This window comes from Myotis lucifugus, unplaced genomic scaffold (assembly GCF_000147115.1).
Source record: "Myotis lucifugus unplaced genomic scaffold, Myoluc2.0 scaffold_128, whole genome shotgun sequence".
NCBI classification, from domain to species: Eukaryota; Metazoa; Chordata; class Mammalia; order Chiroptera; family Vespertilionidae; genus Myotis; species Myotis lucifugus.
In genome coordinates this window covers 1,701,798-1,720,130 of record NW_005871176.1, presented here as the reverse complement: position 1 = coordinate 1,720,130, position 18,333 = coordinate 1,701,798, and the positions used below count along the sequence as shown (strand labels likewise).

Genomic DNA, 18,333 nt, shown 5'->3' with positions numbered 1-18,333 from the left:
GGTGATGATTAAAATGCATTCCATAAAATGATATGTAGTAGAAATAGAAAACAGGATAAGAGAAAATACAGTGGAAAATGCGGGTAAAGAAAAAGCTGAACATAAAGACCAGGAAAATGCCCATAGGTGAGTTTCTGATTTGGCTATGAGCTTCCTGGCAGCCAAGGAAAAAAGGGATAGGGCCAATTCCTATGATTCCTGTTATCAGAAAGCAAATAAGCAGTTTACTCTCTCAGGAACTTTGTGGCACATTTAAAAAGAAATTAATCACATGGAAATTTCACACGTGAAAGACACTGAGCAATGTAATGGACAATGTAATAGCAGTAATAGATGTCACAAGGTGTCACACTCAGGAGTGATGGCCATATTTTTACTATCTTGCCCCTTAGCCATGGTTGTCCTATTTGAACCCTGCTTGATTGTTATCAAGCAACTAAATTCTATTTCTTTGTGGAAGTCACAGATGCCTATGCCCTCGTTACCTATGTACCAGGTCTGTGCTGGGCACCAGGGATAGAGGGTAATAAGATGATTGTTGCCTCCCCCCCAGATCCTTTCTATTCCAGGATAAAGACGCCTAGACAAAGGCCTGAATGTCATGCAGGTGCTATGCCAGGGGCCCACCAGCAGGCAGGGCATAATTCCTTCAGACTGGGGAGGAGAGGAGGGCTTCATGGAGGAGGAGGTAGGCCAGAGATGGAAAACAATAGTTGGGGTGGAGGATGAGAGGGGGAATATCAGGTGCAGATCCCTTGAGGGTGGGGACCGTATCCTATGCAGGGCTACCCCCCTCAGCTGGAAGCACAGGGCTTGACAAGCATCAAGGCCTTGGTGAACTGTTGAGCCCTCAACACCCACAGAGATAGATCTGGGGACAGAGTGATGACCACACACCTGAAGGGTCTGTGGAGGGTGAGCCTAGAGAGGTCGGTTTGGGCTAGATAGGGGAGTCCTTGAATGCCAAGCTGAGGAGTTTGGATTTTGTTCGTTAGGAGGTGGGGGTCAATTGAAAGTTTCTGAGCCTGTGTTTTATAAGAAACAATTATACAAATAACAACGGCTGACACGTAGTAGTCACTTGCTGTGTGCCCAGTACTGTTCTAAACACGTATTAACTCATTTAAGCATCACAACAGTCCTGTGAAGGAGGTACTGCTCTTATCATCCCTGTTTTACACATGAGACAGCTGAGGCACAGGGAGGCTGAGTCACTTGCCCAAGGTCACACAGCTGGGAAGTGGCAGAGCGGCGATCTGAACCGAGGTTTGGATCTACTAGAGCTTTTATGTACTATTTATTGTGTCTATTAAATGCAAGTATTTAACTAACATGTAACGTGAGTGGTTGTACTAGATGACATACAAGGATTTAACAAATCTCAGCTAATTACTGGCACCAGCGAGGCAGGAATCGACAGGGCCCTTGGCCACAAAGGGCTGTAGCCCTAAGGAGCTGAGGCTTAGAAATCCGCCCTGAAAACAGATTGGAGGGTGTGGCCACGGAGTCCCAGGCCTGTGAGTTTCACTCAGGAGCTGCTCGTTCCTGCCTCTGACATGCTCCGAAATTCTTTGAAGATTCCCCTGCCTTGGGCAAACCAACCACAAGAGCCATCAGGCCTTTGTCGTCAGAGCTACGGGAGCATCTATATTTCTCATTTCTGTTCTCCCCAGGCCTGTGATTTCCACAGGGTGGGGTTTCCAGAGCCGGCACCGTCACACCCGCATCTGACTCTCCTCACCTCCTGTGCTGCTGCGGTTCCTCCTCCTCGGTCTCACCGAGCCCTTCTCGGGAACATCAGGCTGATTATCCTTCTGGGCTCTGTGGGGTGGGGCGGGACAGGAACCAGCAGATCAAGGTACAGGCTCCACAAAGCAGAGGTTGTGTCCCCCCTCCCCCCAAGCTCCCGGCCAGGCGTGGCACCCACAGCCACAAATGAGGCAATTAGGGAAATCGCTGGCCGCCCTGCCCGCTCAGTGCCACCCGAAGCAGCAGCTCCCGGTTCCTCAGTGAGCATGGGACCAGGAGTCAGGACCCAGGTTCCAGGCCCAGCTCTGCCATCGACTAGCTATGCTGCTGGGGTTCTCTGGTGCAGAATCATGAAGTCATTGTGCAAGGAGTCACCTCCTGGCTCCCTGGCTGTCTAGCCAGATGACTTGGGTGGGGCCTGGGGAGGGGTGCAGAGGACAAGTCCCATCTCCTCCCTAATTCTCAGTCTTCTCGTCGGTAAAGTGGAGGTGCTGGTGCCCACTTCACAGAGTGCTGTGGGGTGAGGAGAGAGTTTGTCAAGCTGCACTTAGTAGGTGTGGGGTCTCCCCCTCCACCCCCTGCCACTTCTCTTGTAAAATGGAAGTGATACCTGCTGAGGCTGAGGCGAGAGGTGGGTGTGGGGATCCAAGACCGGGACTGGCAGGCCCTGCCCTGGCTGTGGGCGGGTACAAAGATAGGGCTGCCATTGTTGCTGGAATGTCACTCACCTGCTGGGGCCTACGGAGCTCCCACCTAACAGAGCCCAGAGCCTTCTAAGCCGTTCCCACGCCTGCGGTGGGTTTAGTTTCACTTCAGGGCCCCGGGCAGGCGTTTCAGGAAGCGCCCCTCGTCTTTTGTGTGTTGAAAAATAAACAGCTCTCCATCTCTGCATTCTGCTTGGGAGGTATGTGAGCTTTCCTCCTCGTCTGCAGACAGGTATGTGAGCTCCCCTCATCTGTCTGCAGACAGACTGCAGGGGGGCACAGAGCAGGGGCAGGGCGGCCTCGCTCCCCCACCCCCCAGCCCCCATGAGATTCAATCCCTGCCTTCAGAATTCTCCCATTTAGGGTCTAAAGTGCTGTGTTCTTCCATAGAAGGAAACGTGCGGTGGAGGCTGTGTCGGGGGGAATACAGAGCAGGGATCAGAGGCCGCCTGGGTCAGGGGAGGGTGGACAGGCGAGCTTCCCAGAAAGGGTGACCTCTGAAATGAGACGAGGCGGGAGGAGCCATTGCTTTCCTGCACCTGGGCAGGTTTCTTCCCTGAGCCTCAGTCTTAGGCTCTGTGAAAGGGGTCAGTTATACCCGCTTCAGAGGGAAGGGTCAGAGGCTTAAAGGAGATGATGGGCAAATACCTCCTACCCGTAGGTGTCCAGGAAATAGTATCTGCTGTGCCAGGAAGGGAGCTGCTTGGTGAACTGAACTTCTTTCTTTTTTCTTTTTTCTATATATTTTATTGATTTTTTACAAAGAGGAAGGGAAAGGGATAGAGAGTTAGAAACATCGATCAGCTGCCTCCTGCACACTCCCTACCGGGGATGTGCCCGCAACCAGGGTACATGCCCTTGACTGGAATCGAACCTGGGACCCTTGAGTCCGCAGGCCAACGCTCTATCCACTGAGCGAAACCAGTCAGGGCCCGAACTTCTTTCTTAAGGGTCTTTTCCTTGCGTGTTTGACACCTGTTACGTAGTGTAACCAAGTGTCCTAGTTTCAGAAAAGGCTCAGCTGTAACCCAGCGTGAAGTGAAGAAGTCTAGGAGCCCTTTCTCTCCTTCACCCAATGGGAGTGAGGCAGAAGGCTCCGGAATTAAAATTCTTGCCATAAAGCCCTCGCTGGTTTGGCTCAGTAGATAGAGCATTGGCCTGCAGACCGAAGGTTCCCGGTTCGATTCCAGTCAAGGGCACTTACTTTGGTTGCAGGCTCCTCTCTAGCCCGGGCCCTGGTTGGGGCTTGTGCAGTAGGCAACCAATCAATGTGTTTCTCACGTCTCTCACATCAATATTTCTCTCTGTCTTTACCTCTCTCTTCCACTCTCTCTAAAAGTCAGTGGAAAAATATCCTCAGATGAGGATTAAAAAAAAAAAATTCTTGCCATAGTACTCTGGCTGCGCCGGACTTGCGCCCCTCACACAAGTGCCCTTTGTCCTTGGGCATTGCAGAGTTAGATGCAGCAGGATGTCTAGGCTCTGCCGAGGACTCGTCACTTCCCCTCCACTTGTTCCATCATTCACTTTAACCGTTTACTGAGCACCGACAGTAGCCAGGTGATGGGATTCTCTGCCAGCCCAGGCCCCAGCCCAGATGAAGCTCACAATTCTGGGGAAGGGGCAGGAGATAAATGTAAAAAACAAAAACAACAAAAAAGTAGTAGTAGCAGGCTGCAATACATACTAAAAGGGAAATAATGGGGTGCTGTGATACCGAATTTGAGGGGCTACTAGGGCAGTCAGGACATTTGACGAGATGACATTTCAGTTGAGATCTAAAACAGGAGCTGACCAGGGGAGGAGTAGAGATGAGAAGAGAATGTTCCAGATAGAGGGAACAGGGCTATAAAGGTCTGGGTCGCCCTGGCCTGTGTGGCTCAGTTGGTTGGGCGCCATCCCGTGCACTGAAAGGATGCCCATTCCATTCCTGGTCAGGACACAGGCCCAGGTTGTGGGCTTGATTCCCGGTGGGGAGTGTGCAGGAGGCAGATGATTGATGTTTTGTTCTCACATCAATGTTTCTCTCTCCCTAAAAAAATCAATAAAAAAATCTTTAAAAATTTTTTTTATTTTATTATTTTAATCCTCACCTGAGGATATTTATCCATTTTTTTTTTTTTTTTTTCTTTTTTTTTTTTTTTAGAGAGAGAGAGAGAGAAAGAGAGTGGAGGGCGGGGGAAGGACAGAGAGAGAGAGAAACATCGATGTGAGAGACACATCAATTGGTTGCCTATTCCATGCGCCCTGACCAGGTTCAAGCCTTCAACCGAGGTATATGCTCTTGACTGGAATCTAACCCAGGACTCTTTAATTAGGGGGCTCACGCTCTATCCACTGAGCCAAACCAGCTAGAGCTAAAAAAAATCTTTAAAAACAAACAAACAAACAATAATAATAAAGGTCTGGCCCTGGTCAGTGTGGGTCAGTTGGTTGGGTGAGGTCCCATGCACCAGAAGGTCTCGGGCTCCATCCTCAGCAGGGGGCATGCAGGAGGCAGCCAATAGGTGTTTGTCACATCGATGCTTCTCTCCCTCTCCCTTCCTCTCTACAAAATCTATAAAAACATATTAAATCAATAAATGTCTGGGTGGAGGGGAGGAGAAACTTGGAGAATCTGAACAACCGGGTGAGGGCCACACAGTTAGGGTCTAGGCCAGTGATGGCGAACCTATAACACGCGTGTCAGAGGTGACACGTGAACTCATTTTTTTTTTTGGTTGATTTTTCTTTGTTAAATGGCATTTAAATATATAAAATAAATATCAAAAATATAAGTCTTGCCAAACCGGTTTGGCTCAGTGGATAGAGCGTTGGCCTGCGGACTGAAGGGTCCCAGGTTCGATTCCGGTCAAGGGCATGTACCTTTGGTTGCGGGCACATCCCCAGTAGGGGGCGTGCAGGAGGCAGCTGATCGATCTCTCTCATCGATGTTTCTAACTCTCTATCCCTCTCCCTTCTTCTCTATAAAAAATCAATAAAATATTTTAAAAATATATAAGTCTTTGTTTCACTATGGTTGCAAATATCAAAAAATTTCTACATGTGACATGGCACCAGAGTTAAGTTAGGGTTTTTCAAAATGCTGACAGGCCGAGCTCAAAAGGTTCACCATCACTGGCTTAGGAGGAGCCACACTCAAGGGTCCAAAAAGCCGCATGTGGCTCGCGAGCAGCAGTTTGCCGACCTGACCGACCGCAGGTCTAGGGGAGTGAGGTGGGGAGCAGCCCAAGGTGAGGATCTGGCGGGCAGGGTCATGGGGGGCTGTCCCTACAGAGTTTGAAGCAAGGGAGTGACAGGATCCGCATTCCCTCTCTAAAGACTCGCCGTGGCTGCTGAGAGGGTCCTGAGGGCAGCAGTGGACCAGGAGCTGTCACTGTGGCTGTGGCCCTCTCTGAGCCTGTGGCTTCACACAGATCTGGGCTGTAAACATCAGATAGGGGAATGAACAGAAGTGCTTTCGGGGAGCTGCAAAAATGTAGGGGGGTCCAGGTCTCACTTGAAGTGGAGGGTTTAGGCCAGGGGTGGGCAACCTTTTTGTGAGTGTGTGCCAAAACCAGCAAAATCTCTGACTCAGAATTCTTCTGCGTGCCAACCCTAATTTTTTGAGAATATGTTACGCCTACTTGATATCTCTTAAGGTGTACATATGTGAAGAACCTTGAAGAAATAAAATTCATTCGAGCGACAAAAACACAGTATATGATGAAAAATACATTTATTTTTTAATGTATACATGTTATGTAAAATAATTTATTTATCTAAGATGCACCCACACTGAATTTATCTGAAAAATAAAAAAAGTCGATATTAAGAAAAAATTGTAAATGGAAGAATATGAGAGGGTTTCGCGTGCCAGCAAAAGTTACTGGCGTGCCATGTTTGGCGCGCGTGCCAGGGGTTGCCCACCCCTGGTTTAGGGTCTTGGGTGCAAGGGAAAATGGGTGTCCAGAGTCTTTACTTGAGCACCCCGCCTCGGAGAGAGCCCCCTTTTCCAGCCGAGGTTACAGGGCCCCTGAGAGGCCTCGGGGGCTGGAGGCTTTGACTCCTTTGAGACCTGAAGCTGAGGGTTGGGGGAAGTCACACTTTGAGCTTGGAGGCAAGCACTGGGTCCCCTCCAGCCGCCCACATGTACCCTCAGCATTTTCTCTTTCTGTCAGGGGAGTTCTCTGGAGTTTTCTGAAATCATTCACGAACTCTGGCTTAAAGACCCTCGAGCTAGAGGAAGGGGGAAGGGGAGAGCCTGCCTTTTTTATTCTACCTCTTCTTGCCCACTCATCTTTGCAGCTTAGATGGGGGACCCCCGCCGCCGCCCCTAAAGGCTTGGGGTCTCCTGGGGGCCCCCCGGGGAGGGAACCTGCGCTGAGCGCTGACCTGGCTCCGCCTGCGAAGGTGGCGCAATGCCCGCGGCCCGCTGCCCAGCCCGCCCAGACCTGCCGCCCAGACCTGCCGGGTGCGCGGCGGCGGCGGCAGCCCCGGCGTCTCGGGGCGCAGCATGCCGAGCGGGTGGCCGCGGGGCGCATTGGCGGCTGCGCTGTCGGCTCTGGGGGTGAGGACGGGTGGCCAGGCGCGGGGTGGTGGGGAGGCGGGACCCCCTTCCCGCCGGCGGGCTGGTCGGTGGGCTGGTCTCGGTGTCCGGGCTGGGGGCGGGGCGCGGCGGAGGCGGTGGTGGCGGAGGTGCCGGTGGTGGCAGCGGCGCCCGGCGCTTCCCCATTTCCCCCATTCGGGTGTGAGAGCCATGGAGGCGCTGAGGGAGTCCGTGCTGCACTTGGCCTTGCAGATGTCGACCTACAAGCGGGCCACGCTGGATGAAGAGGACTTGGTGGACTCACTCTCCGAGGGCGACGGGTACCCAAACGGCCTGCAGGTAGGAGCCCGGCCCTCTGTGAGACTCCCCCGATTTGGGGGGGGGGAGGCTGGGCATGCGCACTGGTGCTCCCCTCCTCCCACCCTCCCCCTTCCGCGCACCTCCGCCCCCATCCTGCCAGCCCCAGAGGGGTCTGTGCCCGTCCAAAGCTCCGGGCAGACTGGGCTCCGTGGGGAAGATGCCTTCCTGGGGCAAAAGTGCCCCTGGCGCTGAGCTTCCCCACCGCCTCCCCTCGCCAGCTCTGCCCTTCCCCGAATCCTCCAGAATCCTCCCCACCACCTGAGCAGAGTTGAAGCCCACACTCCCTACCCTCTGGCGCTGAACTGGTCCAGTTCCCTTTCACAGGGGAGGCAGTTCCTGGGCCCTGAGGGACTTGCCCTGGGCCGCACAGCCTGTTGTTACTGGCAGAGGCTGAAACTGTTGGCATAACCCCCTCTCAGTCCTGGGCACACTGGGCAGTTGGTCGCCCTACCTGGTAGGCTTACTCTGTTCTTCCTCTTTCCACCCAAATACCTGAAGTAGGTGGAAGGGGGACCATCTTCTGCCTCCTTTCCCTGCCACTTTTCAGCCTAAGGTCTTCACCTACCAGAAGCCAGTCAGTCCACCACCCCCTGCCTTGTGGCTCAACAGTGAGCAGGACTGCTTTGTGCTCTTGCCCTGCGGGGACTGAGTCTTTCCTCCAGGCTAGTTACATAGGTCCAGGGCAGCGGTTCTCAACCTGTGGGTCGCGACCCCTTTGGCGAACGACCCTTTCACAGGGGTCACCTAAGACCATCGGAAAACACATATATAACTACATATTGTTTTTGTGATTAATCACTATGCTTTAATTATGTTCAATTTGTAACAATGAAAATACATCCTGCATATCAGATATTTACATTACGATTCATAACAGTAGCAACATTACCGTTATGAAGTAGCAACGAAAATAATTTTATGGTTGGGGTCACCACAACATGAGGAACTGTATTTAAAGGGCCAGAAGGTTGAGAACCACTGGCCCAGGGAGATCCGAACTCATGACCCTACCCTTCCCTACATTGTCCGGTTAACCTTCAGGGCCACCCCATGAGCTCTAGGGGTTACTATTCCCACTTCCAGGTGAGGGGACTGAGGCTCTGAAAGGGAAGCCTACTCGCCGGAGGTCCCAGAGCTAGAAATCTGGGAGTGAGAAATCAAACCCAGTCTGTCTAGCACCTCTTCCCTGCGGACACTTCGTAAAAGGCTAAATCCAGCAGGAAATGAGATTTCTGTGGCCGGCACTTTTTCCTTCACCAATCAAAACAGAATCTAATCAGCAATCTTTGTAGTCTCATCTTCCACAGAATTCTAAATATATCAGCACAAAAGCATGTGGAATTCACAACAAAATAATGTGCCGTGTTGTTATCGTCACAGTAGCAGCCCACGTGGGTCTAGCCTTTTTCAGGTCACGGAGTGCGTCCATCCCCCCCGAGGCTGCCTGGCCCGGTGAAGGCAGCTCAGTCCCTGAAAGCGGGCGGGGGGGGGGGGGTACAGATTTAAATTCTGACTCCACTTGAGGTCTTGGGGGAGTTGCTTACTCCCTTTAAACCACAACTTCCTCATCTGTAAAATGGGAGTTAGAGAAAGTGGGTGTAATGCAGATTACGGGGCCTGCTATGATTGTTGATGTTATGACCTATGAGGTAAGGGCCCCTGCGGCATATTACACATCATAAAGCTGAGTCTGAGAGAGATCAGGGAGATTCCAGTGGTCACAGAGCTACCATGTGGGTTGGAGTGCAGTATTGGGGCCCCTACACCAACCTGCATGCACTGCCCACTTCTTATACAGGAAAAGCTGAAAAAGTTGCCCCAAGGATTGGGGCATTTCTGTGGGTACCCAGTCTGGCTTGCCTTAAGCCTCCACCACTGCCCCCATCCCCAGCGCTTTTTCTCCTAAGAGCCGAGAGCCTATCCAGCCCCTCTTACAAAGCAGAGCTTTCTATTAATTTTATGGTTTTTGGTTTTTTTTGGGGGGGGGGGTTTGTTGTTGTTAACCTCACCCGAGGATTTTTCCATTGATTTTTAGAGAGAGTGGAAGGGAGAGGGCGAGGAGAGAGAGAGAGAAACATCGAGAAACACATTGATTGGTTGCCTCCTGCACGCACCCCACCCAGGGCCGGGGAACCTGCAACCAAGGTACGTGCCTTTGACCGAAATCGAACCCTGGACCCTTCAGTCCGCGGGCCAATGCTCTATCCGCTGAGCCAAACTGGCTAGGGCTAATTTTATGTTTTTAGTTATTGGGTTTTTTCCCCAGTATACCAACTTTACATGCTCCTTTGTGGGGGTCAGAGGGGAGTCCAGTATTAAAAAAGATTTTAAAATAAACAGTAATCCCACTGCTTGCAGATAACCACTTCTAGTTATTTATATTTGCATGTATATATATTTAAACATAGTTGAGGACACACTGTTGCATCCTGCTTTTCTCATGTAATGCCACTTAATAAGCATTTTTCTATTTGGAGGTTGTTAAAAACCTCCAAAACATGCTGCCATTACAAAACATAGTACCTCACCCTGGCCAGTGTGGCTCAAAAGGTTGCCAGTTCAATTCCCAGTCAGGGCACATGCCTGGCTTTTGGGCTCAGTCCCGAGTAGGGGCCGTACAGGAAGCAGCAGATTGATGTTTCACTCTCACATCGATGTTTCTCTCTCTTTCTCCTCCCTTTCTCTATCTCTAAAAATAAAAAATATATTTTAAAAACCATAGTACCTCATGGCACCAATATATAAAAATGTAGTCAATCGCTACAGCTGGACAATAGGCCCAAACACTGTAACACTACTGTTGACCATCTTTCAGCCTTTTGGATAATTTCCTATGAGTTGGTTGCTAGAAACACAACTGTACCCTCCCGTTTAGGCTTTTTAAAATGGACCCAGCCTTCCCAAAGCTTTCTCTCTCGACAGGCAGCTATAAAAACAAGCTACTTGATTTTTCAAGATTTTGAAGCCCATTGGTTCTACGAACTCCAGTTACTGATGCTGATACTAGCAAATGAAAACTTCCATCTTTCAGCCAAACTTGACAAAAATATACCAACAAAATGTTGAATTTAGCCAGAGCCAAGTTCTTCCTGTACCTCACCTAAAAGGGGTTTACTTTTCCTTTATCTCATATTTTAGTCACAAGTTCATTGCAAGTCACCAAAATCAGTCACTGTGGCCTGCGTGCAGAATTTAGTCAGCTAGCTCTGACACGGAGCCCTAGCCTTGCCTCTCATGGGCTCTCAAACCTGGAATCAACTCACTTACGCAGCTTTTTTTTTTTTGGTGCAACATGGGGTTAATATTATTAGTCCACCTCTCAGAGCTGTTGCAAAGGTTGACACGAGACAGTGTAAGCACAGAACATGGATTTGGCTGTTATCAGGATTATCATCGAAACTCACCAGGCGTGATGTCTCAGTGATGGCCTACATAGAGTAGCTTTTCTCTTGGGAGACTGTGCTCTGCTCCGACTGGCTGCCCGGCCTCCCCACACCCCAGCGCATTCCATGTCAGTGGCTTAAAAGGAGAAAAGTTAGTCCTGCAGCCTCAACTGGGGAGCAGCTGGCCATGACCGTTCACCAAAACCTTTGAAAGTCATCCAGTGGCTTCTAAAAATCCACTTTCTCACACACAAAAAGAAAAGCTGCTTAAAATATTTATATTTTATATTTAATTCTTAGTGGTGGTTTTCGCTTTTTTTTCCCCTTCTGCTACATATAGGTCTGTCTTTTAAGGGTGATTTCAGGGGCAGTCCCACTCAATACTTTGAACGACCTCCCTGCTCATCAGGAGGTTCTTTCAACTCCGTCCACCTGTTAGAGACTCACGCTCTTGGCCTTAGAGTTCTAGAATCTGAGATGGTCAGACCTGGGACCTCCTCCAGTGTACTCATTTTTTAAAATATTTTTATTTATTTCAGAGAGTAAAGGAGAGGGAGATCTAGGAACATCAATGATGAGAGAGAATCATTGATTGGCTGCCTCCTGCACATCCCCACACTGGGGATCGAGCCCGAAAACCGAGCATGTGCCCTGACTGGGAATTGAACCATGACCTCCTGGTTCATAGGTTGATGCTCAACCACTGAGCCATGTGGGCCGGGCCAGCGTACTCATTTTAAAGATAGGAGACTAAGACCCAGAGGCTGCCCAGTGACGCCCGGGGGGTCTTGATAAAGTCCAGGGCAACCTTTTCTCTTGCTCCATTGGCATCCTGGTATTCCTTCTGGGAAGCAAGGAGAACTGGGAATGCTTCTCTGGATACCAGACTTCAATTTCTGTCTAAGATGCAAGGTCTGTCTTCTGCAACAAGTGCTCCTCTAAGCTGTTATCAGTCACTGAAAGAGTCAGGCATGGGAGCCGGGGGCTGGGTGGGGCTCAGAGAAGAGATGGGGAGGACAAGAGGACTTAACAGTTTTGCTCTGGACTGGCCTCAGTGTCCTCAGCCAGAAGCCTGCCATATGGAAACTTCTAGAAGAAACCTCCCCAACCTAACACCTTCACGGAGGCAGAGTGCCACAGAGGGCCAAGCTGTCATGGTCTGTCTGCTCCGAAAGGCTGGCTCCGAGGCAGGCAGCCTGGCCGCCCTGCCAGCCCTCATGGGGTGGCCAAGCTCTTGGGCTGCAGGGGGTGGGCTCCCTGCCAAACCCTGGGCCAGACCGACTCCTCTTTTCTGCTCATGAAGCCCAGGTCGCTGGGGGGCTTGGTGGTGTTCAGCCACTGCCGTCTCTCCTGACCCCCTGCTTTGTCTGAAAAGTGGGCTTTGCCCGCCTGCCCACTCCTGCTGCTGGCTTGTCTCCTGGGCCCCGGGCAGTGGTGGCCTGTCCTTGCCCGCAGAACTGCCTGCAGAACTCGTTCTTGCTGTGAGCCCTGGTGAGCCAGCACTCACTTCTGTAACCGAATATTTATCCCTCATTAGGGCTTTGTTCCCTTGGCTGTGGAAACCCTGGGAACCCGGGCTGCGTGGCTCGCCTGTTTCTCTCACTCCCATTCTGTTTCTCTGGCTCTGCCTGTCTCTCTCCTTCCGTCTCCCCCTTTCCTCTCTCTTCCGAGGGCCTCCTTTTCTTTCTGTCTCATTCTCTCTCTGCCTCACACGACAATAAGTGGGATATGAAGCCCACCAAGGAGCTGAGCATTTACAGCAATTCTCAGCTCCATCTTCTCAGCTCTGCACCCGGGCTGACGGTCACGTACCCCAGATGGAGTGGGCTGCCCGCCACTAATACTCCTACCCCGCCAGTTGCTGCAGACTGGTGATTGACATGCCCTCCTTTCTCAAAGGAGCCTGAGAAACCACGCGCATCCTCCCCTGGCTGTGAACTGTCTTGCCGGGTCCTCGGCAGGAGGCAGGGCAGGACCCCGGGGGCTCAGCGAGGAGAAGGGACTGGCCAGCAGCTCAGATTTACACCCAGGAATTGGACAGCCCCTCCTGGAGAGGGCTCAGGCCCGGGGCCCAGTGCCTCCTGCCCAGGGGATGCCTCTGGGTTCCTTCCGCCCTCAGAGATGGGATTGGGGCTTGTCCAGAAACCAGGAGGCCCTCAGCCAGGCTGTGCAAGTCAAGCAAAGACCGTTACAGAAGTTAAAAACTCTATCTTCAAATTCCGTTTGCCGTTTCTGCCTGGCACTATGAATTTCTAATTTAATTCTGACTGAATTCTAATTGAGTTTTTCAGTGAACACTGTCTGTATGTTTGTCATTAAGCAGCGAGGCGAGGCTCGACTTTGCTCCTGGGGCAGCACAGCCCTCGGCAGAGGCTGCGGGTTCTGGAGAGAGGCAGCCTTTCTCGCCGACTCTCTCCTCCACCCTCGCCACTTCCCGAGTTCCTTCTAACCTAATACTAGTACCTACTCTTAGGGATGTTGTGAAGGTAGAATAGCACCACCCAGCAACACAGTGGAATTAACACAATGCCGGGCACACAGGAAGCACTGACATATTAGCTGCCTTAGTACTCTTTTTTTCCTTTCCTCCTTCCCTCTGTTCCTTTCATTTCTCCTCGCCTTGCACCTCCTCAGATTCCCCACCTGTCCCGCAGTATTGCTCTGTCCACATAAGGGCAGGTTTCCTGCTCCCCCAGCCTGATGCCTGTGCTCCCCAGCTTTTTAGAGCCTGCACCAGGCACAGGGCTCCCTGCCTCTTTGCACGCCTCCCCCACGAGCTAAGCCGTGATCGTGGGGCACTGAGAGGCCTTGAGCAAGAGGCAGAATATGGCACAAGCCCGGGGGCAGGACAGCAGGACTGAGAATAGGTGTCAGCGCCTGCTTCGTATCCATTGGGACCCCTTTGAATACGAGGTAAACTGTGCGAGAAAATTGATGCCTGGGCAGAGGCACTTCCTAAACCTTCCAGTGCCACGGACGGGCGTGTTAGCATCATCCCAGGCTCTGTCTGTGCACCAGGCCCTCCCAGCCCAGTGTTAACTTCATGGTAGCATCATGGTCAGAATCTTCATCTCTCACCTTTAAAAAGGTTCTGAAAGGATTCTAGAGGGCGGCACCCCTCCCCCACTGATGCATCTGCTTCGGTTTCTGAGCCTCCTGGATCTCCGTGGAAAATGTGACGGGGCCCCAAGTTCCTTTTCTCGTTTTCAGAAACCAGTTTTCCTTTCACGAGAAGTTCTTGTGTTCCCCTTTCTCTGGTGCGGCAATTCCTCGTCATTTCCTGGCCAGAAAATAACCCGACGATGACCACAAGGCCGCTCGGTGCCCTTCCTTTCCCACGTGGCCAGCCTTAGATTCCCCCAGTGCCAGTGTGAGGCCCTTGGGTGCCCTGGCTGTTGGTGGGGCACGTGCAGGTCAGAGTCTGGGTCTCCCCATCTCCCCTGGCGACTCCTTTGCCTCCCCACCCCCTGGCAGGCTGTGGTGTCCCTGCCACCAAGCCTTGTTCCCTTCACCTGGGCCTTTCCAAAGGGCGGATCCAATCGTGTCACTCCAGCCTGCATTCTTTAAACCAGCTTAGGGCACCCCTTAGGATCTCGGCCTTGCCACCCCCCCAGTTCCCTTCCTCACGCACCTGACCAGCTCCTACTTATCCTTCAAGACCCCACCCAGGCAGCCCCCACCTCCAGGAAGCCTTCCCTGCCCACCCCAGTCTGTGTCTTTATCTGCCTCTCTTCTGGGCTGTGAGCCCCTGAACACCAGGGAGTCTGTCTTCCTCCCAATAGTTCCAGCACGGCCCTGAGTTGGCGCCCAGCTGCTGGCACACAGCCATAAGGTCACTGAACCAAGCCCCACCTCCAGGGGACCCCTCCTGCACGGTGGCCCTTGAACAGAGGGGAGCCCCGAGGGCCCCGCCACGCCCTCCACTTCCTCTCATTGTGCCTCCCTTCCTGTTTAAACTGTGAGGCGGTGGACATTTTTCCTCCCTTTGAGGACCTGCCTGGAGAGAGCTCTTTCTCCATTGCATCTCTCCTGACATCGTCCCAAAACTCAAATCTCTGACCCACTGGTGGCTCCAGAATCAACACACTTGGGGTCCGTTCCAGCGCCGCCCATTCGGCCGTGTGATGAGAGCAGGGTCTTCCCTTTCGGGACTTTCACGTCCTCATTTGTGAAAAGAGAACTAATAATAGCGCTCGTGGGGTTGTGGGGAGTTAATGAGCTAAATAAGGGCGCCCACGCTCCTGGGAAGTGTGATCCGTGGTGCTGCCCTCTTTGTGGCGTACGTCCCAGCCAAATGATGCTGGGGCTTCGCGAGAGCCAACCTGGACACTCACTGGGTGCCTGCAAGTCCAAACATCCTGTTCTTTTTCGAGCTCCTTACTGGAAAAACAGGGGAAAGCTGGGGTTTTTTTTCCTCCTGCCCATATCGGGTGACACAAAAAAACACAAGCCCAGCTGGGCTGAGCTACTTGACTCTCAGAAGTTTAGGAGCAAATCTGAGCTGCCGAGCAGGGTGGCGGTTCCTTTCCTGGATTAGGACCCAGGCCGTGGGAACCGGACCACCCCTGCGGCAGGAGGGCCACCCCGATGTCTCCCCGGGGCCTGGGCCTGCCCCGGAGCCCCTTCCTCCTGGGGAGGGGGGGCCCTGGGCTCATGTCCTCCCCACCCCTCCTGCCTCCTTCCCTGCAGGTGAACTTCCACAGCCCCCGGAGTGGCCAGAGATGCTGGGCCGAGCGGACCCAGGTGGAGAAGCGGCTGGTGGTGCTGGTGGCACTTCTGGCAGCAGGACTGGTGGCCTGTGTGGCGGTGCTGGGCGTCCAGTACCGGACAAGTAGGTGCCTCTGTGTTTCATTGTGGGCTTGACTCATTCCTCCCCTCAGCTCTGTCCACTGGGCAAGGGGCTCCCCTGGGACTGGCCTCCAAGGCCCCAGAGAGAGCCAAGTCCGGCGGACTCTGGTTACTGAGATGGCCTGGGACCTGGAGGGCGGGCGGAATGGGTGGTGTGAAGGTTTCGGTGTCAGAAGGTCATGAGTCTAAATCCTGGCCCAGCAGCTTACAGCTGTATGATAACCTTGGACAAGTCACTTAATCTCCTAGAGTTTGTGTCTTCTCTACTTTAGTAGGGGAAATGGTGCCCAGTTTGGGGGTGGCTTTGAGGTCAGAGATAACGTGTACGCGTACCTGGTGCCTACCAGGACTCCTTAACCTTAGCGGTGGGTGCTGTTGTCGTTAGGATGTGTGGGCTGGTGATTCACACAGGCTGGCACTGTCCACCATCCTTAGTTCCAACAAAACAGCCATAATGACTTCCGTTTACTTAGTACTTTTCATGGACCAAGTACCGCACATCTTCTCTACAAATGTAGTCTCATTTCCTCCTGACAGCAACCCGATGAGGTGTGGTTGCTTTTGGCCCCATTTTCCGTGTGAGGAAGCTGAGGCAGCGAGACTAAGCGACTTGCCCGAGGTTACTACAGGAGGGACGGGGAAGAGGAATTCAACCACAGGCCCTGGGGACCCAGAGCCCAGGCTCTGCCTCCCTTTCTAATCTGGGTGCATCAGTGTGAGGACTCCCAGAAAAGCTGTCCTCCCGTCACCCAGCTGACCCGTGTGTACCTCTGTAATTGCATTTCTCTGTCCTATCTTGTGTAGCGATATGATCGGGGCCTTTCCCATCCTGCTGCCCGGGGCCTGAGGCTGGTTCTCTGTGTGTGGCCAAGAGTAGCCAAGTGCCTCACACAGACTCGGTGTTCGGTAGGCATCTATGGAGCTGGAAAGGGCAGATCCAAGTGAAAAACGAGGGTGGGGAGTCCAGCTGATTTCAAAGCCTCTCACTCCCTGTGCCCCAGCGCCTAGCCTTCCGATGGCAGATTGTCCACCTCGTTGAACAGCATCGGTTGACCTGAGGGCCCAACCCCCCAGACTTGGTCACCTGGTCACTCATCCCATCGGAGAGATTGTGAACCTTTACAGGATCTGGGAACTGCCACCCAGGCTTCACTGAGCCTTGTCCACTGGGAAGTTGCTGGCCCTCCTGGGTGGCCCTGCTGGACTGGGATGAGGAAAAAGTTTGGGGGCCTGGAGAGAGGGCGGGACTTATCCCTCCTGTTCATTCATTCATTCATTCATTCATCCACCAGGTGCTAATCCACATTTGATTAATTAATTCAAGATTTCCACGCTCTTAAGCATATGTACTTAGCATAACCCCTGCATTGCCATAGGTGTGCAAGTCATTTGCAAATTGAATAAGTAAAGGATACAACGAGCAAGAAGGAGGAAAAGCTGGGAACAGCCTTTCTCTACCAATCACTCTTGTCCTGTAGCCGCCATCTTGCCCGAGGCACTATCTTGCCTAAATATCAGCTTTCGTTCAGAACATTCCGCCGGGTGGTGTGGACTCTGCCCACCCTCCTCTGCCCAGCTCCTGGCCCTGTGCCTGGGGAGCAGGCGAGGCTCCAGCAGCCAGTGTCGCCCTGAGACTGGCCCAGGAGTTCCCAGGATGTTTCTCTACCAGAAACCAGAAGGGACCCCCAAAGGGTGGCTCCTTGTGATGGGGCCACAGAGGGGCCCACGGGAAGGAATCCTGCTTCTGCCTCGACCTCAGCCTTCTCAGGGACGTAGAAGGGTTTTCCCAGCCTGGACCTGGGTGAAAGGAACTCTGGGTGGAGCTGGGTCAGGATCAGGTGACCCCTGAGCCAACCCATGTGTTTTCATTAGCTGCCCGGGCCTGGGAAAGCAGTGGCCACCCCGGATATTGACAGTTACCTCCTTACCCAGCAGCAGGTGCTGGCACCGGCCACATCTGAGCAAACAGAAGGCCAGACAAAGCAAATGCTCTGAGGGTTCTGAAAGACCCACCTATACGTTATGTCTGGGCTCTTAAGTACATATTTATTCACCTTCCTGCTGCACCCTCCCTTCTAGAAACGTGCAGGTGCTTTTCAAACAGCAGCAGCAGAACAAAGTCAGTGTGGAGGCCAGGCACTGTCCGGACAAGTGCCCGGGACCTGTCCCTGCTTTCTTGAGTGATCATGCCCGTCCTAAAGGGGAGAAATATTTTCTGCCTCCACAGGTGGTGACCAAGTGCTGGACAAAGCTTGCTCATTCATTCATTCATTCATTCATTCAACAAGCATGTATTGGGCAGTGTTAGGTGCCATGTACAATGCTGAGCAAAGGAAATATAAAAGCACATAAGATGCTGCCCTACCCTCCCGCTCACATTCCAGTGGGGGAGGGAGACAGGGAGATGGCCAGGACACCCCTTAGTCCGTGGTCAGACCTCAGCACCCAGGCAGCCAGAGAGGTATGAGGGTCTGGGAAGGTTTCCCCAAGGAGATGGAGCCTTGAGTATTGACCTTGACATTAGATGAGGGAGGGGGGGAGGCTGGAAACTAATTAATCAAATGTGCATTCAGTACCCTCTGGGTTAGGAATGGTTGGTAAAGGACCTACAAACCATCGAATAGTTAAATAATCAAAGCTTATTGCTTAAGCACCACCTAGGGACCTTGCCCTGTGCCTAGCGGAGTAGGTGCTTAAAGTGCTTAGTGATTAACTCAGGCTATTCCTGTTTTCTTACTTTGGTTTAAAACCCGAGGCCTAC

General features: G+C 52.5%; 1 protein-coding gene across 1 annotated transcript in view; it reads left to right on the top strand.

The window, feature by feature from the left end:
* Positions 1-6,932: 6,932 nt before the first annotated feature.
* The window catches only part of ECE1 (endothelin converting enzyme 1), a 52,086-nt gene continuing 40,685 nt past the window's right edge, over positions 6,933-18,333 (top strand). Inside the window, exons 1-3 of the mRNA XM_006094013.3 lie at positions 6,933-7,002; positions 7,234-7,320; positions 15,414-15,555. Of these exons, the coding sequence (XP_006094075.1) occupies positions 6,949-7,002; positions 7,234-7,320; positions 15,414-15,555 (283 nt within the window). The 5' untranslated portion in view covers positions 6,933-6,948. The remainder of the gene's footprint in view (positions 7,003-7,233; positions 7,321-15,413; positions 15,556-18,333) is intronic.